At 43.1% G+C, this 21,165-nt stretch overlaps 1 protein-coding gene across 1 annotated transcript in view; it reads left to right on the top strand.

Moving 5' to 3' along the window:
• Positions 1 to 20,790, top strand: part of SNAP47 (synaptosome associated protein 47) — a 61,735-nt gene extending 40,945 nt beyond the window's left edge. Inside the window, exon 6 of the mRNA XM_033931837.1 lies at positions 18,934 to 20,790. Coding sequence (XP_033787728.1) covers positions 18,934 to 19,080 — 147 coding nt within the window. The 3' untranslated portion in view covers positions 19,081 to 20,790. The remainder of the gene's footprint in view (positions 1 to 18,933) is intronic.
• The last annotated feature ends 375 nt before the right edge of the window (positions 20,791 to 21,165 follow it).

Genomic DNA, 21,165 nt, shown 5'->3' with positions numbered 1-21,165 from the left:
AAATTGGAAAAAATTAAAAATTGGCTTACTCAAAATAAATTAGCTTTAAATATATCTAAGACAAGGGCATTATTTTTTCCTTTTAGACAAGATATAAAACTTTCTACCCCTTTCTCAATTGAAAACACTACAATTGAACTAGTAACATCACTTAAGATCTTAGGAGTAACAATTGATGCAAAATTGTCTTATCATGAGCACATCAATAATATTGTTAAAAGTTGTTTTTATCGTTTACGCTTAATACGCTCAATGGCTAAATATCTAGAGTCAAAATCCTTGAATATTTTAGTTCATTCTCTCATTATTTCTAGATTAGATTACTGTAACTCATTGTTATTAAATATTACATGCAAGGAACAAAGACGACTACAAATAATACAAAACATTGCTATTAAATTAATTCACCACGGAAAGAAATACGATCACGTAACGCCTTATCTTATAGACTCACATTGGCTACCTATCAATCAAAGAATAACTTATAAAATAGCCTTACTTGTATTTAAAACAATTACTTCCAACGAACCACAATTTATTAATCGTCTTCTAATTCCACTTACTTCAAATCATTCTCTTCGGTCTAATACTCAAGAATTATTAATGGTCCCATCTTTAAAAATAATAGGGACCAGACGCCATGATATCTTCTCAGTTAAGGCTCCACTTATATGGAATACCCTTCCTTTGTACATTAGAAACATTAAAGATCTTAACCTGTTCAAAACAAACTTAAAAACATTCCTCTTTAAAGCTTCATATAGCCTCTAAAATTTTTCCTTTTTCAAGATCATTTACAACTTCAGTATTTTAACCCAACCCTAGTGTTTTACCCCTCCCCTACCTACGTTCTCTTTTCTTCTTTTAAGATATAAAATATTGTAACTTTTTCCCTTACATTTTTACCAAAGTATTCCAGTTTTGTCCTTAATGTCTGTATTGTCAGTTTAATATTCCCCTGTTTACTTATTTAATGTAGTAATGTTAATCTAAATTTAATGTTTTATCCCAACCATATATTTATGTAATTCGCTTAGAAATATTAAGCGAAACATCAAATTTAAATAAAACTTGAAACTTGAAGACAACCAGAGCCTGAGACCAAAATTTGAATAATGACCAGACAACAAAAGGTAGAAAAACTAATTTTATTTTCTGTTTTGTGATTACAATATGTCAGATTTGAAACGTGTATCCTGCCAGAGCTGGTGTTAGACCGCAAACGTGAGCTAGGATTTAACAGAGAGAGGAAAAGTCTTTTTTTTTTTGTTTACACCACAGCGCCAGTGTGGTTAGGAGAAGGCAAAGGGGGTGAAGAGGCTATAAAATAAACCCACCAGGATGTTTTGAAAAAAAAACAAAACACCCAATTGGGCAGGAAAATCAAATCGAATCGAAATTTTTTTTCCTGAATCTGGCAGCACTACTCTACAGTTGGGTGGGCTTCAGGTTTTTCTTGGACTATGTCTGAGTTTTTAACTGAATTTGCCACCTAACATGTAAGAGCAGCCAATGATTAAGGACATGTTGCCTTATTGGCTAAAAGTATCTGACTTGTAATTATATAGTCTGTCAGAACATAAGCAATGCCTCTGCTGGGTCAGACCTGAGGTCCATCGCGCCCAGCAGTCTGCTCACGCGGCGGCCCAACAGGTCCAGGACCTGTGTAGTAAACCTCTATCTATACCCTTCTATCCCCTTTTCCAGCAGGAAATTGTCCAATCCTTTCTTAAACCCCGAAACTGTTCTCTGCCCTATAACGTCCTCTGGAAGCGCGTTCCAGGTGTCGACCACACGTTGGGTAAAGAAGAACTTCCTAGCATTCGTTTTGAATCTGTCCCCTTTCAACTTTTCCGAATGCCCTCTTGTTTTTTTATTTTCTGAAAGTTTGAAGAATCTGTCCCTCTCTACTCTCTCTATGCCTTTCATGATCTTGTAAGTCTCTATCATATCCCCTCTAAGTCTCCTCTTCTCCAGGGAAAAGAGACCCAGGTTCTCCAATCTCTCAGCGTATGAAAGGTTTTCCATCCCCTTAATCAGTCGTGTCGCTCTCCTCTGAACTCTCTCGAGTAACGCCATATCCTTCTTAAGGTACGGCGACCAATACTGGACGCAGTACTCAAGATGCGGACGCACCATTGCCCGGTACAGCGGCAGGATAACTTCTTTCGTTCTGGTTGTAATACCCTTCTTGATTATACCTGCACACTGTGCCGTCGGCTTCATTGTCATGTCCACCATTACCCCCAAGTCCCTTTCCTTGGTACTCTCAGTCAATAACATCCCTCCCATCGTATAATTGTGCCTCGGGTTTCTGTTTCCCACATGCAATACTTTACACTTCTCAACATTGAACTTCATCTGCCATCTCTCAGCCCAATCCCCTAGTTTGTCCAAGTCCCTTTGCAATTCTTCGCATTCCTCCTTCGTCCGAGCTCCATTAAATAGTTTGGTGTCGTCCGCAAATTTTATTATCTCACACTTCGTTCCTGTTTCTAAATCATTTATGAATATATTAAAAAGCAGCGGCCCGAGCACCGAGCCCTGCGGAACACCACTCGTGACCTTCCTCCAGTCCGAGTAGTGGCCCTTCACTCCTACCCTCTGTTTCCTTCCCTCTAACCAGTTTCTGATCCATCTATGCACGTCTCCGTCCACCCCATGGTTCTTCAGTTTCCGGAGTAGACGTTCATGAGGCACCTTGTCAAAGGCTTTCTGGAAATCTAGGTATATGATGTCTATGGGGTCTCCTCTGTCCATCTGTTTGTTAATTCCCTCAAAGAAGTGCAATAAGTTAGTCAGGCACGATCTTCCCCTGCAGAAACCATGTTGGCTGGATATCAGAAGTTCGTTTTTTTCAAAATGTTCATCGATGTTTTCTTTTATCAGTGCTTCCGCCATTTTCCCCGGAACCGAGGTCAGACTCACCGGTCTATAGTTCCCCGGGTCACCTCTTGATCCCTTTTTAAAGATGGGTGTAACGTTGGCTATCTTCCAATCCTCCGGGATCAGTATGTCTGAGGCTCGTTTTGATTAAATTGTTGTGTACAATGACAGTTCACAGAGTAGTGACTTTTTTGTCTATTTATTATATACCTTAAAAGTAAAAATATGACAAAAATTCCTTTACAATTGGTGTTTAGAATTATTTTGTTTTACATCCTTAAAATTTTCTCAAAGTGCTAAGGCATTTCTGACTTTTCCATCGGTGAAAGGCTGTCAATAAAAGAGACATCATGACCGGATGCTTTCATATCAGGCTGCCTTATGGGATAAGGAGCTGACATCTTTATTATTGATATCTGTATCTTATTTACATTTTAGGAAACATCTTATTTTCTAAGTTCTTGGATCTTTAGCTTTGTTTTCTCAGCTATCATGTATTTTTAATTAATCTTATGTAAACCGCATAGATCTTGCGGTCTAGAAATGAATTTTTATGTTATGTTACAATTAAATAGAAATAAAAACTTTTGATATGGTTGTTAGTGGAGTGGTGGACCGATGAGGAGGCTAGCTATATATAACCCAAATTTGAATGAAATATGTTGGTTTGGGTTTAGCCACTGAGGTCTTTTCTCCAGATAAATGATTCTACCAAACTCTTTTCTGAAAAATTAGCTGAGTTAAAGAGAAAATATCGGAAGGGAAAGTAAAATTGAATAATATAAAGTTCAGAACACTGTGAAAGTGAAGATCTAGATTTGGACTAACTGTGCTTCACTTTAAAATAATTATTGAAGAAAGTCACTTACTTGGCAGTTTTCTATCAATACTTTTTTTTTTGCATGTGCTTTCCTTAAGTAATGCATTATTAAACATATTTTGACCTTAATATCAACCTGGAGTCCTCTATACCCCCAAAATAAAAGTCCAGTTCACCTATAAGCGAACGCCTATGGCATGCCTAAGTGACGCCAAAGTTTCAGTTACCTATCTCGCATCCACCTAACGCCCAAAAGTAAACCTAGTTTTGTAACGCCTACATTTTAGGAGTTAGACGCGTTGGGACGCTGAGCGGCATGTGATTTTCTAATTGAAAGTCCAAATCGAGGCCACGCCCACAACTATCTTTTAGGCACAGCTTTTTCCAGAGGGCGTCCACGAAATTGTGCATGTCTGTTTTGTGAATCGCGCACAGCCTTTGGACATCTAACTTCCTATTATTGCTCGTTGTCGTTAATTGGGCTTATTATCCACTTTATTTGGATGCTTAACTCGATAGACGCCCTATACAGAATTTGCCCCCAAAATATAAAGCTATCAAGTGCCAATTCTATACTGGAATTGCCAGTATAGAATCCTGGCAATTACACGCCAATATTTTAGGCGTGACCACTTACGCCAAGTCAATAATGGCCATAAATTTATGCACCTAAATGTTGCCAATTGACATCTAACACTATTCTATAACACACTGTAAAGTTGTATAAACTTTGCCAACTCAAGTACTGATATTGTCGGCATTCAAACCATATACAAAAACAACAATACTCTTCCAAATACTTCCAATGCCTCTTCGCAAGATCTTCAGATGTACCTCACATGAGCTATGTATTTTGCTCCACAAAGTTTTACGCACATAAATCATTTGATCATGCAATTTATTTATTTTAGTAATTTTTATATAATAGCTTAACACCGTTTCTTTCAATACTTGAATATTCAAAATGATTTTAAACCACTTATTTATTCTTTTACACATCATCAGATAGGGACAATGTTTTTTCCCAGCACACACAGCTGCTATTAACCGCCTACATGGGCACCCATTTCCAGGTGTATACTGGCGTTCCTCCCTCATATTTACACCTGAGAAGTAAGCAAACTTTATGTGTATAATATTGTTTAGAATGTTGTATGAGATATCAAAGCTACATATCACCCAATTCCTTTCCTCCTTAAGGAGTCGGTCTGTGTCGATTCTTTTTCTGTTTGCTTCTGACAAGGCACGATAAAACAGTACAAAATAGAGATCTAAGTGTTTTCTGTTTCCAAGTTTGTTCTTTTCTGTCCAAAAAAACAATAATTTTACTTACCACTGACTTGCTGGCACAAGAGGCACCTGGCAAAAGCTGAATGCTATGCAAGTCTAGGTTCCAAGTGCAAGGCCCATCGTAGGCATGGCTTTAATGCAACAAAAGAGCCACAGTATTGAGCACAATTAAACTGTCACCATTAGAGCATGGCATCTGTCAGCCAACATCCAATCTCTATGTGATAACGCCAGTATTTGGGATATTAATCACACAGGCAGAAATACTCCATTGTGCCTTGGAATGCTTTCATGCCAATGTTAGTTTGTTCTGTGAAAAATGAACGTAACTGACTTTACAACTGATTTCATGAGCTGTGCTCTACTACAAACCAGAAGCCAACTTTGATCTTCTGACACTGCATACTACAACTGAAATCGGTCCTTTAATACATCTAAATCCAGTAAGGAACCAGCTTTGCCGGTCTCTCCTACCCAACAGTGGCCTTTTCTGACCAGTTAAATAGCATTGCATAGGGGAGAGGGCGTGCTATTTGTTAAATGGCTTTTTATATAATCCTCTTATACTTTAGACAGATAAGAAATTAAAAATATAAGGGGGGGGGGGCACTATGAAACTCTACAGGAGATGGCAGTGTCTGAGATATTTTCACTGGTATATTGTATAAAAATTGTTACTTACCAACAATGGCAGCTATCAACAAATAAGAGAGAGAATCTGGAACCTGCTTCACCTCAAAACTCACCCCTTTCAAAACCAGAAGAGGCCTTGACTACCATACTCGAGGAGTTGCGCGCCCTACGTGAGTTGTTAACAGAAACAAAAAGTGACACTGAAGAATAAAAATAGAATTAAATATCATCAAACCTGAACTCTCTTCATATAAGTTTCATATGGAAAGCGCTGAACACAGAATAGATATGACGGAGGATAACATCAAAGGATTATATCGACAAATGAAGCAAAATACATCATTGGAAACAAGTGGAAGAAATGAACAACAAAGCACAAAGAAATTCGGAATGCCCGAAGGTCACGAAGGTTGAAACATCATTTTTTTTAAACATAAACAGTACTATCACTATTAGAAATTCAATTTCAGCATAACTGAAACTGATAATGCACATTGTGTGTCTGCATAGATGTTGGTCAATGTTCATTACCTACAATCAATAGTAAAACTGTTAAGATACAATCAAATAATCTAAATTATGCAAAAGGCTAAACTGAAAGTACATATAAAGTTTGAAGGACACACTCTGATATATTGTTCTGGACCTGAGCAAACAAACAGCAAAACAATACAAATTGCTTTTATATTATAGACCAAGGCTGAAGCAGATTGGGGCCAAATAATGGTATGTTCTACCCTGCTAGACTGAGGATCTCAATTAACAATGCAACTACAGATTTTACCAATCTGAATGAGTTAGCTAAGTTTCTGAAAATATTGCTAAGACATATGAACATTTTCATGAATCAAGATACTATGATACGATACGCCCTTCAAGCTGTTAATAATTGCAGTGGAGGTTCTTTTTGAAGATATTTTTTTTTCACAACATTAATATTACCATTTTAATACAAATGGTATTGAATGATATTTGTTATGACTGTAGAAGTTTGATACTGTCTGTAATAAGGTTACCAGATGACAGTTTTTTGGTAGTTGGATTTTGGTGATAATAGTCAAATTTCTGTTTCAATGTCTGTTGTGCAAATTGCTGTGATAAGAAAAAACTCAAGATTCATAAATTGAAACTTATCATCTTGGAACTATAGAATCTAACTTTCTTCAAGCCTCAGAATGCCATGCGGTAGCATAAAATGCACAAGCAGACATCGTCACAGGTCCTTTAAATTCTTTGATTTCAAATATTTTCATTGAAAATTTTTTCAACAGAACAGGAAATACAGATACGGCATACGACAGTGCATAAATACATTGATATATAGGTAATGTTTACAGAAAAGTATAAGCATATTATGCATTCACACACGGGTACTCTGTGAAAATTAACAGTTAAACCTGGAGAGGGAGGAGAGGGTACCATAATCAATCATTTAGAAATATTGATAGTGTGTGTAAAAGGGATAATCAGCAAGGAATTGTAGATATCGGAGAGTCTACAAATCGTAACATATGTAATATAATTGCAGAAATGTCATTGGCGGTTCTTTAAATTCTTTTTCTTTTTATCTTTTGTATTTTTATATTTCAAAATTATCAGTAGCATATTATTATTTAGAAAACCATCTTATTGTGATTTGAATACACTTCCCCCTCAGTATTCGCGAATTCCGTATCTATGGATTCGCTTGTTCGCGGTTTTAAATCAAAAAATACATTTTAATTTTTCAAGCTATTTTAAGCCCTGTAAGCCCCCCCCACCCCTCCTTAAGCCTTACCTAGTGGTCTAGCGGGTTTTCGGGGCAGGAGCTGGGAAGATCGCTCCTGCCACGAAAACCTGCTAGACCACCAGGTAAGGCTTAAGGGGGGGCTTTCAGGGCTTAAAATAGCCGGGAGAAGCGGGGGTTAGGGGTAGAGAGTTGCGCGGGGACAGAAATCCCACCCGTCCCCGTGAGGAATCCCTCCATCCCCACCCGTCTCCGCGAGGAATCCCTTCCGTCCCCACCCGTCCCCGCGAGGAATCCCCTCCGTCCTCGCCCGTCCCTATAAACTTCAGAAATAGTTATTTCATTTAATTATGCTACTGAATTAAAGGCTCTGGTAGAAACCCATTTACAAATAAGCAAAGAGACTTTATTAATTTGGAAATATTAATTGGGAAGAATACATACTTTGTAAACGGGTTTCTACCAGAGCCTCTAATGTTTATAAATTTTTATCAACACAACTAATATACTACTTTATCCTGAAGCAAAAAAAAAAAAAAAAGAAATAGAATTTTTTTCCTACCTTTATTACCTGGTTTCTGCTTTCCTCATGTTCTCATTCAGTTCCTTCCATCCACTATCTCTCTTCTCTCTGCGTCTTCCATTTGCTCTGTTACTGTGCCTCTCCCTTTCTCCCTCCTTCCAAATTGGCCTGGCACCCTCTTCCCTCCGCTCCCCCCATAGTCTGGCATCTCTGTCTTTTTCCCTGCCAGCGTCTTCGCCCCACTCTCTCTTCCCCATTTCCTTTCAGCGTCCTTCTCCCCCCCCCATCTTCCCCATGTCCTGTCAGCGTCCTTCTCCTCTCTCTGTCTTCCCCATGTGCTTTCAGTATCCTTCTCCCGCTCTGTCTTCCCCATGTCCTTTCAGCATCCTTCTCCCCCCCGTCTTCCCCATGTCCTTTCAGCATCCTTCTCCCCCCGTCTTCCCCATGTCCTTTCAGCGTCCTTCTCCACCCCTTTGTCTTCTCCATGTGCTTTCAGCGTCCTTCTCCCCCCTCTGTCTTCCCCAGTGCTTTCAGCGTCCTTCTCCCCCCTCAGTTTTACCCATTTCCCTTAAGCGTCTTTTCCTCTCCACTCCACCTTTCCTCCCTTTCTCCTTCCCTGCCCCTTACCTTTGTGGCGCTTCCCCGCCCGCCCGACAACAGAACAGGCCCGGTCCAACAAACCTCCCTGCCCTGAATCCAGCTGCTGTAAGAAGGTAATTTAGATTCGCGGCTACAGGGCAGGGAGGTTTGTCGGATCGGGCCTGTTGTTGGTCGGTGGGGGGAAAGCGCCACGAAGGTAAGGGGATCTGGCCTGCTCCGCACCCCCCTAAGGCTGCCCCGGGGCGGTCCGCCCCTTCCTTGAATTTCCCCTACCTGCCCTGCCGCAGCACACAGCCAACCGGAAGTCTTCCCGATGCAGCGCTGACATCGGAGGGAGGGAGGGCTTTGCTTAAGCCCTCCCTCCGACGTCAGCGCTGACATCGTGGAAGACTTCCATTCGGCTGTGTGCTGTGGCAGGGCAGGTAGGGAAAAGAAGACGAGCCTCGCGGCTCGAGTGCATCGGAACCCCGCAAGATCCCCGCGACCCTAGCAGGCATCCCCACGGGATCCCCACCGACCCTAGGGGGCGTCCCCACGGGATCCCCGCGACCCCAGGGGGCATCCCCATGGGATCCCTGTGACCTGAAGGGGGAACCCGCGGGATTCCCGTTGTCCCCGTTCCCATGCAGCTCTCTAGTTAGGGGCAGAACCAGCCTGAATATTATTCACATTTTTTTTTCATATTCGTGGACTGGCTCTGCCCCTAACCCCTGCGAATACAGAGGGGGAAGTATACAATTTACTTATATTTTCTGTTGCTATTGTTACAAAAATCGCTCCACCTCTTCTGACACATTTCAAAAGCTTTCTTCAGGGACAGGGGTATGTTCCAACTTATAACTAGCTGATATTCAGCAGTGCTAGGGGAGGAACCAGACCGCCGGCAGGTCTGTTGGACATGTTCTCACTCTGGCCCTGTGGCTTTCCTAACTCAGTTCTAGCGGTCAATTAATATGTTGTACTCATAATCTCAGGTTATGCTCACTTATTTCTTTTTTTAAATTTAATTTTATTTATTTTATAAAAAATACAACAAGGTGCGAACAACTGACATTCAGCATACCAACATGATGCGAAAGTCTACCACGTGGTTTCTTTGCGGAGACAACAGTATCCAACAAAGTCAAACCAAAACTACCCCTCCTTCCCCCCCTGCTCTCCAGTGTCAATGCTCACCTATTTCTTAACCAGATATTTCTTAACAGTGTGACATACTTCACATATCGAGAATATGTTACTGGCAAAGATAAATGTAAGTAATACATCTCCTTGTGTACTAATTGACAATAGTTTGTCTAATAAAATATGGCTCTTAATTGTGTTACTTTCAAAGTGAAAGGGTTAAATAACCCAAGCAAGTGTAAAAAAAATAGATTATGTATTAAAAGCTCAATCCTGATCTTGCATTATTGCAAGAAACAATAGCACAATGTCTTTTACTAAGGTGCACTAATTGAATTAGCACACACTAAACGCTAACGTATCCATAGACTAGCGTTTAGCGCGTGCTAATCGATTAGTGCACTTTATTAAAAGAGGGCATAAAACTCTGAGAATAAGTTTGAAAAAATTAAATTGGACAAAATTAGGCCTGATTGGCTTAGACACCTCTCCCTTGTATGTCTGGATACAGAGGGAGAAGCCTAAGGCCCTTATTGGCTGAGATGCCTAAGGCACCTCCCAAGGTGCGGCACCTTAAGCGTCTGAGCCAATCAAGGCCTTAGGCCCCTCCCTGTGCATCACATGATACACGAGGGAGGGAAAACCCCGCCATTTGGAAGCGTCACTGAGAAGGTGCGGAGGACCTCCAGTGGCAGGAGGAAGTGTACATCCCTCTGCTTTTTTTTTTTTTTGGGGGGGGGGGGAGAAGTGGGAGGGTAGAGGATGTTTGTGGGGGTATCTGGCACAGGAGTTTGGCATCAGTGGAAGGAGGGAGTGGGCATCCTTCCTGCCTTATTGCTGCCGCGGGGGGGGGGGAGGGAGTTATATTGGCAGGAGCCAATTATGTTTTGGGGGTTGGCATGGCTGAAGGAAATGGGCATTCCTCTTGCCATTTTTACTGGCACAGGGAGGGCCATTTCACTGTGCTGGTTTGTCAGGGAGGGAGGGCTGTCATTGGCAGGCAGGGGGTGCATTTTTTTTATAGGACAGATATCTGCGTGTTATGCAAAATATCTGTGCCATTCAAGGAAAAAAAAAAAATTGGTTTTTTCCAACAGCTAAAACCCCTGGTGTTTTTTTGTTTTTTTTTGTATAGCCAAGCAATGTTGGTGCATCAATTGCTTGGCTACCTTGCATGGGGTTTTAGCTAATTTGCATGGTCAGATCAGAAAATGGGCAATCGAGTGGAAAAACATACAGTGAGCTGTTTTGTGAATCGGGTCAGTAATAGCGATTGTCTCTAAAGCTGTGAAAACAGGTTTAGCGACAATCGCTGACTTTAGTGCATCTAGCCCTTAGGCGGGTCTTTAGACATTTTAAAGTTTTGTTTGAGTCCCATACCCAACAATGGTAGGCATGTTGCTATTATAAATGGCATTGGAAATTACTTATATTTTGATGGTCAGAGTTACACTTCTCCCTCTGTATTTGCGGTTTCAGCATTCGCGGTTTCGATTATTCACGGTTTTAGCTCTTCCGTAAACATCTGAAAATCTGGTTATTCTCAAAAATGTAACTCCTCCTCCCTCTCTGGTTATTTTAGTCCTCTAAATTTTCTCTTCATTTTGCCTCTTCCCTCCACTGGAGTTCCTTTCTACCCTAACTCTTGTTAACCGTGTCGAGCTTTACGAATGTAGAGATGATGCGGTATACAAACCTAAGGTTTAGATTAGATTAGATTAGATTGCTGGCTCTTCCCCCCCCCCAAATTACATCAGCTTGCATAGAGAAATCGCTGATTCCAAGCATTTACAGAGAAAAATCGCCATTCCCAGCACTTTCTTCACCGTGTTTTGCCTCTCCTTCAGGAACAGGCCAGGTCTCCCACCATGTTATTCGCAGTTTCACCATATTCACAACGGTTTTTAATAGAAAACAGCAGATAACATATGAAAAAGTTATTTGCAGTTTTTCTGTATTTGCGGTTCTGTTAATCCCCTATCACAGCGAATACAGAGGGAGAAGTGTATATTTCTGGATTAATAGTACTTGCTGGGATTATTTCAAGTTATGGTATACATTATTATTACTTGGTTCTTTTTCTATTTGTATCTTCATCTGAAATATCAATAAATATAAATACCGTATTTGCCGGCGTATAAGACGACTTTTCAGTACCTTAAAATCCTCCCCAAAGTCGGGGGTCGTCTTATACGCCGGGTACTGTTTACATCACAGTTCTTCAACCGGTGCCGGTCCGCAGAAAATTCCTGCCGGTCCACACAGGACCGGCGAGATGGACCCGTTAAAATTTCTGCCCCGATGGTGTTTGCAGAAATCTTCTATTCCTCCCAGCCTCGGGCGATCAAGACAGGCGGTCATTCCCTCTGTGAGTCTCGCCTATGCGTAAACAGGAAGTTGAAACAAAATAGGCGGGACTCAGAGAGGGAAGGTCCCGACGTTTGCAGCCTGTCTTGATCGCTGCCCCTGCTGAGTCGCCGAAGAGGGCCGCGGGGAAAGTGCAGGCAGAGAGGAGATGGTCAGCGTGCGCGGGGAGGTCAGCGTGTCGATTGGGGCCATCAGCAGCGTTTGTGCTGAGTCTGCCCACGTGCAGGATGCGGCGGGTAGGGGCCTCCGACTCGTCTTGGGCGGCTGGGCCTGCGGTGCAAAGCTGTTTTTGCCGGCTTGGGGGGGGGGGTCGCGAATCGGAAGAAGGGGTAGTCTTATACGGCGAGTATATAACAAACTCTATATTTTAACTGTAAAAGTTGGGGGGTCGTCTTATACGCCGGCAAATACGGTATATAAAAGAGAGTTTTTGACTGAGATTTTTACCACAATATATACATTTTTTTTTGTCACATTCTATCAGTTTCTTTTAATTTTGTCACATTCTGTCAAATCTTTTCATTTTCCAGCTCAAAATTCGAAAGTTTTCCAGCTCAAAATTCGAAAGTTGCCTCATGTGTTTTCACTCTCAACTACCCAGAATTTTTTTCCTAGGTATATAATATTTTTCCAATTTACCCATTGCAGTGCCCAGCAATCAGCTGACTGGGCTGATGGTGCCCTGAGTTTGGCTACTGCAGATTACCATTATCCAGTTGTCAAAATTCCCTTTCTCCCAGTGGTTATGAATCCTGACTTCAATTTTCTTAGCCCAGCAAAGCTTGGAAATTGAGCCAAAGCTGCTTCCCCTGCCCAAAAAAACCCCACAATTTTTCTAAAGTTTGGTGTCTGAAAACGAGAACTGGGGAGTTTTATGTGTACGAGCACAAAACTAGGACAGGAGATGGCCTAGTTGTTAAAAGGGAAGCATGCGTTCAGATCCTGCAGACATTGCTTGTGCCGTTGGTCAAGTCACTTCGTCTCTCATTGCCTCAAGATTCCGACTTAAAACTGTGGCAGGGAAATATTGGTGGCAGTTGGAATAATTTGGCCTCTCATCTTCGGTATTGCAAAGAGGTCAGTGCCCTAGTAGTGGAAGCAGGTGTGCCATGTGGTGTGTGTAGCTGTAAGTTGCATCCACTGATTGGTGACATGCCCATGCTTCACCCACACGCAAACCCACCTGCCAACTTGTGCGCTGAGCAAGTTGTGTGCTCTTTTGTAGAACTTCCTGTATGTGCACTTGCCAGTTGTCACCAGTTATGCATATACTGTAAGTGCTAGTATTCTATGAACCAGCTTATAGAATTTTCTTTATTGTGACTGAATCTGTATTGCCATTGGGTACATCTAGTAATGCTGTAAAATAACTATTGGTGGTATAAGACGTTTGAGTAGAGATGATCCATAGAAACATAACCTAATGGAAGACAATAACTACGTACAAGTATACTATTTTCCCTCCCTTTTTTATATCGCAGACACCTTTCTGGCTGTTCCCGGGTATCCCTTAAACTTAAAGATGCTCTGTGCTTGTCCAATACATTAAGAACATAAGAATAGCCATACTGGATCAGACCAATGGTCCATCAAGCCCAGTAGCCTGTTCTCAAGGTGGCCAATCCAGTTCCCTAGTACCTGGTCAAAACTCAAGGAGTAGCAATATTTCAGCATCTCAAAGAATAACAAGATTCCGGAACCCCATTGAGAGCAACATTCCAGAGCTGAGATTGTGATGTCATAATGCCTCATTCCACAGTGCCTCAGAGCCAACCTCATCAGTGATGTTATAATGGCTTAATTGTCCTATTCTTGGCTCATGTAAGAATATAAGAATAGCCTTACTGGGTCAGACCAATGGTCCATCATGCCCAGCAGCCTGTTCTCAGGGTGGCCAATCCAGGTCCCTAGTACCTGGCCAAAACTCAAAGAGTAGCAACATTCCATTCAATGTTAAAGAATAGCAAGATTCCGGAATCTCAAAGAGTAACAAAAAGATTCCCCAACCCCCAAAGTGTAGCCACATTCCATGCTACCGATAACAGGGCAAGCATGTCTTCCTCAATAACAGACTATGGACTTTTCTTCCAGGAACTTGCCCCCAACACACACACTTGTGGCTACTGCATGCATTCATCACTTTCTGTAAAGAAGTGCTTTCTTACCTTCATCTTGAAGCCAGCCTTAATCGGTGACCCCCCAAATTCTAGAACTAACTTTATTTGCAGCCCCTACAATCTGCAAATGCTTGGCCGATTAAGTATGCCTCAACAATAAAACCATGACAAAACAATAAAGCCCTTCATCCTGAAAATATTTTGACAATTATTAATCTACACCAAAAGCCTCCTGAAACAGAAAAGTTTTTTAAGTTCTTTAAAAAAAAAAAAATTTTTTTTAATGTCTCAGTAGTACAAACCATTCTCATATTATGTGGTAAGAGTTCCAGAGTTTCAGTCCAACCCTATTAAAAATAGCCAGTCAGTATTCTTTCACTCGTACATTGTGTAATGATGGCACTTCCAGTAATGCCGTTTCTTTTCAAACTAAGGAATGCAATAAAATTATACCTCTTCACCTAACCTCCCTTCCCCTGACAGATGGATTACAAAGAAATGTATATTGGTACCAGAACCCAGTATATGTCATATAAGGAAAACTTGCAAAATCTTGCACTGGAACTATGGCAAATCCAACCTGTAAACGGTCTATGTGTGTCAATTAGGATAAAACTTGTACTGGAAAACTTGCATTATAAGGATCGCTATGGTAAATTGAAACCAGTAAACTGTATATCACTAATAATAAAACTCTAAGCGCGCATGCGCACTTCAAACTTCATATTCCCTGTGTCCATGATCTGTAACTCCATGCCATTAGAACGCTACTGCATGCGGAGTTTGGCGACCACGGACGCAGAGAGCATGCCTGCGATTCCCCCCTCCCGCCCTCACTCACTCTAAGCCCACCCCCCACCCCCCCCGCCAGACAACAAACCGTTGCCGCAGCTGCTGCTCTTCATTCGCATCTGCCCTCCTCTTCAAAGCAGCCTGCTGAGGATCGCCGGCCGGCTGTAGCGAAACTCGCAGGCCGCTCTCTACCTCTGTAGCATGTTCCCTCTGACGCGATCCCGTACGTCAGAGGAGGGGCTGGATCGCGTCAGAGGGAAGAGAGGTGGAGAGCGGCCTGTGAGGTTCGCTTCAGCAGGCTGCTTTGAAAGATGCGAACGAAGAGCAGCAGTGGCGGCAGCGGTTCGTGTCCGTGGGCCAGAAGAGACCAAGAAGCCGGGATGGAAGGATGGAAAGAACGGCGGTTTGGGAGAAGGTATTAGGGAGCAGGGAAGAGGTGCTGCTGGACAGGGGGGAGGTAAAAGGAAGGGAGAAGAGCTACTGCTGGACAGGGGGAGTAGGCAAGAGGTGGTGGTAGACAGCCAAGGAAAGAGAGAGACAGAAATAAAGAAAGACAAGACAGACAGCGACCAAGGAGAGAGAGAGACAGAAAGAAAGAAAGACAGCGGCCAAGGAGAGAGAGAGACAGAAAGAAAGAAAGACAGACAGACAGACAGCGACCAAGGAGAGAGAGAGACAGGAAGAAAGACAGACAGCGGCCTATGAAAGAGAGAGACAGACAGACAGCGACCAAGGAGAGAGAGAAAGAGACAGAAAGAAAGAAAGACAGACAGACAGCGACCAAGGAGAGAGAGAGAGAGAAAGAAAGACAGAGACACACACACACATCTATTCTAGCACCCGTTAAATTAAACTAAACTAAACCTTAGGTTTTTATACCGCGCCATCTCCATGGTCGTGGAGCTCGGCACGGTTTACAGGGATTGTAATAAGAAGGGAACTCCAGGGAGAGGGTTAGATGAAGATTGGAGGGAAGAAGAATGTTAGAGAGCTAGGATGTCAGAGAGGAGGGAGAAGTTAGATTTTAGAGAAAAGCCAGGTTTTCAGATGTTTGCGGAAGGGTTGGAGAGCACTCAGGTTCCGAAGGGGGGAGGTGAGGTTATTCCAGAGCTCGGTGAATCTGAAGAGGAGGGAAGTCCCCAGTTTTCCTGGGTGGGAAATGCCTTTTAGTGAGGGGAAGGATAGTTTCGATTTTTGGGTAGGTCTGGAGGTACTAAGATTCGAGGAATTCCAGGAAAGTGGAATTAATGGAGGAAGGATGCTGTGGAGGATCTTGAAGGTTAGGCTGATGCATTTGAAGTGGTCTCTGGAAGTTATCGGAAGCCAGTGAAGCTTGGAAAGGAGTGGAGAGACGTGATCGAATTTACTTTTGGCAAAGATAAGCTTGGCCGCGGCATTTTGGATCCGCTGGAGCCTGTGGAGGTTTTTCTTCATTAGGCATATGAAGATGGAATTGCAATAGTCCAGTCTGGAGAGGATGATGGATTGGACGAGAACGGCAAAATGTTTTTGATGGAAACAGGATCTTACTGACCTCAGCATGTGAAGGCTGAAATAGCATTTTTTTACCAGTGAGTTGAGGTGGTCGTTGAAGGACAGAGTTGAATCAATGATAACGCCCAGGACCTTGCTGGAGAATTCGAGCTGCAGAGAGGAGCTGGAAGGCAGTGGGATTGAGGGGGGTAGCTGAGCTAATTTTGGGCCAAGCCAAAGTAGTTTTGTCTTGGATTCATTCAATTTCATTTGGACGGTGTGGGCCCAAGATTGGAGGTTTGAGATACAGGAGGATATGTTCAATGGGAGATCAGTGAGGTTCGAGTTGGTCTCGAGAAGGACAAGGATGTCATCAGCATAGGTGTAAATTGTTTCAAGGGGGGATAGATGGAGGAGTTTTAGGGAGGACATATAAATGTTGAAGAGGATAGGAGAAAGAGGTGAACTTTGCGGGACTCCACAGATTGGTGTCCAGGGGGAGGAAGAGGTACCATTCATGTTGACAATGTAGGAGCGGGAACGAAGGAATTTTGAGAACCATTCAAGGACAGTGGAGGTGATGCCAATCTCGGAAAGTTGGTAAAGTAGAATGTCGTGATGAACAACGTCGAAAGCGGCAGAGAGGTCAAATTGCAAGAGGACAGCGAACTTGTTGTGGGAGTGAAGTTGTTGGACCTTGGAGATTAGGGAGGTCAGTAGGGATTCGGTGCTGAAATTGGGACGAAAGCCGTATTGGTAGGGTAAGAGGATGGAGAATTTCTCTAGGTAGGATGAGAGTTTAGTCGATATGATGGACTCGAGCATCTTGGTTAGGAGAGGGATATTTGCTATTGGGCGATAGCTGGATGGAGTGGAAACGTCGAGGTCAGGTTTTTCAATAGGGGGGTTAAGGCGATATGGCCCATTTCTGGGGAGAAAAGGCCCGAATGTAGAGCAGAGTTTAGGAGTTTGGTAATGGAAGAGATGGCTTGAGTGGGTATTTCCTCGTAGAGGTAGGAGGAGAAAGGGTCTAAAGAACAATTGCAGGATTTCATTTTGAGACAGAGTTTGAGGATGATGGAATCAGAAACTTGGTCGAAAGCAGCCCAGAGTCTGTCGGCTGGGATAGCGCTGGAGGCCGGTAGAGTAGGGTTGGGGGTCAGTGAGCACCAGGGAGTTGTAGGAGACTGCAGGTGGGAAGGAGCAACGTAAGGTAGTGACCTTATCATTGAAGAAATTTGACAGAACATCGGCTGAGGGAGAGGGGGGGAAAGAGGTGGAGTCTTTTTTGGAGGTTAGAGAGTGCCAGATTTTGAAAAGTGTACTACTCTGGTTATTGGATCTGGAGATTTTCTCGCCATAGAAGTTCTTTCTTGCTTTTTTTAATGTAGAATTATAGTGCTTAATGTTGGCTCTCCAGGATTGTTTGTCTGTAGGGGAGTTAGATTTTTTCCATTTGCGCTCCAGGGCTCGACATTTCTGCTTTAGTTCTCTATGATAAGGGAGGTACCAGGGGGCTTTGCGAGGATAAGAGATGGATTTGGTGGAAAGGGGGGCGAGGGAGTGGTAGGTGGATTCGGAGAGGGCGGTCCAGTTATGTCAGTTGGATTCAGGGTCTGCAGGTTTAGGAGCGGAGGAGAGTTGTTTGAGAAATTTTATCCAGAACAGGTCGCTTGAAATTTTTTTGCGAAAGGTGATGAAATTAGAGGAGGGGGGGAGTAGCCCCGAGATGTGGCATGAAAATGGGGATGGAGAAGGTCCCAAGGAAGGTCCTCAGCGGGTGTCACCGACAGAGGTTTTGTAAGCGGTAAGATCAAGGAAAGTAATAAGGTCTAGAGTGTGACCCTTTTCATGGGATGGGGATGGTGAAGGGGGTGAAAAACCGAGAGAGGCGAGGAAGCTCTTCAGTTCGATCGTATCCTTGTTGGTATTGTCGTCGAGGTGGAGATTGATGTCCCCGATGATCAAGAGCCTTTGAAATTTGAGGAAGGCGTTTGATATGGTTTCGAGTACGAGATCAGAGGATTTGTTCCAAGGGGTAGGTGGGCGATAAAGAAGTAGGATACCCAGTGGGTGGGGTTGGAATTCGTCGTTGACCGAAGCCAACATGTATTCTAGAGAGGTGTGGCAGCTCTTTTCGATGAGCTGGACATCAAATAAAGATTTGTAAATTAGTGCCAGACCGCCTCCTATACGGTTAGTTCTGGGAGAGAACAGACCTTGGTAGCCGTGGGAGCAAAGTTCATTTTGTGTAAATATGTCATCTTTCGTGATCCAGGATTCTGTGATACATAGGAATCCCGGGTCAGAGTCCTCAAGAAGGTCCTTAAAGACTTAGGGCTTAAAGACTAGTTATGTTAGACCCCTAGTATGTGTCAAGTTAGGATAAAAACTTGTATCGTAACTTGTCCTCAAATTATGGCAAATCTAGTGCAAATTGTAACCTGTTAAACTGTATATTATGCATGTTCTGAGCTCTTTGGGGATGCCCGGATAGAAAACAAATTAATTAATTTCTGGCGCAGTCTTTTAAGCCTAAGAGCCCACATTCATACTAATGGCATTTATTGTGTTTCTTTGTTAGATTCTGATGAAGCTGAAGTGCCTCGCCTTGGAAGCAGAGACAGAACTGGAAAGGCAGGATGAGGCCCTGGATGCCATCGGAACAGCCACGGAACGGGCAACCCTGAACATCGACAAACAGAATCGTAGAATGAGAAAACTGCTGTAGTTTGAGCCTAAGCAAAGACATGGGGGAGCTGCTTTTAAAACATAAGGCAATGTTTACAGTACAGTTCTAGCTGTAATATCCTAGAATTGTACCATTAGTTTTGTGAAGCCATTTGTGCGGGGGAGGGGACGGAGAAGTGTGGGGTATTTTGAAAGAATTTGAGCCAGAAGGCTATATTAGGAGCATATATGCACATGCATGTACACCTACACAAGTATAGAATGCTAAATTTTAATGTAACCTTGTAGTAGAATGTAGCAGAAAGCAGAGGTTGTGTTAACTTACAGAATTTCAACCTTAATTCATCCCCCTCACTTTTTCCAGACCCCCTTCCACTCAGTGCTAAACCTGTTCCCACTAGCCCTCTTTATCTCTTTTCCCTTTCCTTTCCTTCTCTAGTCAGGCCCTACCAGTCCCCCCCTCCCCCACCCCCATCCCTTGTCAATCCTTCATCACTACTGTATTAGTATCTCTCTGTATTCTCAATTATTCATGTTGCTCTGGTATTGGCCCCTGTGCTCCTGCCTCCAGTTTCCACCCTCCATAGCTCTCTCCGACACCCACCACCCCGTAATCGCTCCTGACCAACGCAGCCATCTCCGATTCCACCCAGGGCTGCTGCTACTTCACTGATGCCGAAATCTCTCATTTAGCCAATGCAGATTCTACCTCCATGATTCCAAAAGAACCAGGGGGGAAATAGTCACAAGTAAATGAATTATGTTAATCAAACGTGATCAAATGAACATATGTAAAAGTGGAGAAACCTTCGACTGTGGAGCCAGAGAATGCAGTCGCGCCATGTTGGAGAAATACTTCAATACAGCACACACAAATCATTTTTTTGAAGACAATGTACTTTTTTTTAATGAGACAAGTTATACGGCTCACCCGGGTCCCTGAGGCAGCTACTAAGGCAAAATCCATGGTGTCGGGCACTTTAAGGGACATTTAGCTTATGAGACATAATTGCTGCAATCGACAAAAGTCAGATAAGTACAATAATTGTATCCATGAAACGTGTTCCAGTAATTCTAGCATGTTAAGAGATTATAGTATTACCCTCATTATGATTGAGCACCGAGCCTATAAATGTTTTGAAGCAGTGAAGATTTTCTGTTGAAAAAGAAACTAAGGGGCTCATGTCCCCAAAACAGCTTAAACTGGCACTTGGAGTCTTACTAGTCAAAACGTCCAAGTGGGCATTTTCAGAACCAATGTTCTGGACGTCTAGCGTGACTTATTACCCGCTTTGCACCCAAAGTAGGAATGGGTGTGTTGGTAGGTGTGCCATGGGCAGGCTTTGGATGGGCTTAGACTTAAATATCCTGCAGCTATAATCGAACCTTTCCCAGGACATCCAAGATGACTTAAACATTTTCAACCAGACCTGTTTGCAGGGACGGATTTTCCTATAGGCTAACTAGGCTTCAGCCTAGGGCCTCAAGATCAAGAGGGGCCTACATTCAAATTGTTAGCAAAATTAAAATTACACTATTCTAAAAACAGTGAACACTAAAACACTGAACCGAAAATAAGGAGAAATTCTACGCTTTGGGATCGGAACCGACTCCGGCCGCAACTGGGCGCTGACTCGGCTTCTCCCTTTCTTTTTCTCGCCCTGGGAGGAGGATCGGGAAGGGAAAGACGTCAGTCCAGAAACAGTTGGGCAAAGCCCAGCCCCGCGGGGAGAGAGGCAAAACGTGGATCCGTCAGCACAGGGCGGCCCAGACTGGCATCGGGGGGGGGGGGGTTCAGTGGAAGGGGGATGGGAGGCAGGAAGGCTGGCATCGGAGGGGGGGTGGGGGAGTTTAATGGAAGGCAGGCAGGCAGGATGGCATGGGGGGTGTTAAATAGAAGGGAGATGGGAGGCAGGCGGGCATCAGAGGGGGGGTGAGGTGAGGAAGGACGCACTGGGGGCACAATGGACATAGGAAGGGGCAATGTTGTGTGTTACGTTTGAGTAGTTATTGTTACAAGTACTACATATGGTGCTGTGAATAAATGTCCAAATAAGTGTTCTCGACTTTTTTTAATTTATTATCCGTGTCACATTTTTTTTTTAAAGGTTAGTACCAATAACAA

The sequence above is a fragment of the Geotrypetes seraphini genome, chromosome 2 (genome assembly GCF_902459505.1).
Source record: "Geotrypetes seraphini chromosome 2, aGeoSer1.1, whole genome shotgun sequence".
NCBI classification, from domain to species: Eukaryota; Metazoa; Chordata; class Amphibia; order Gymnophiona; family Dermophiidae; genus Geotrypetes; species Geotrypetes seraphini.
This window is presented reverse-complemented; position numbering and strand designations above follow the sequence as displayed.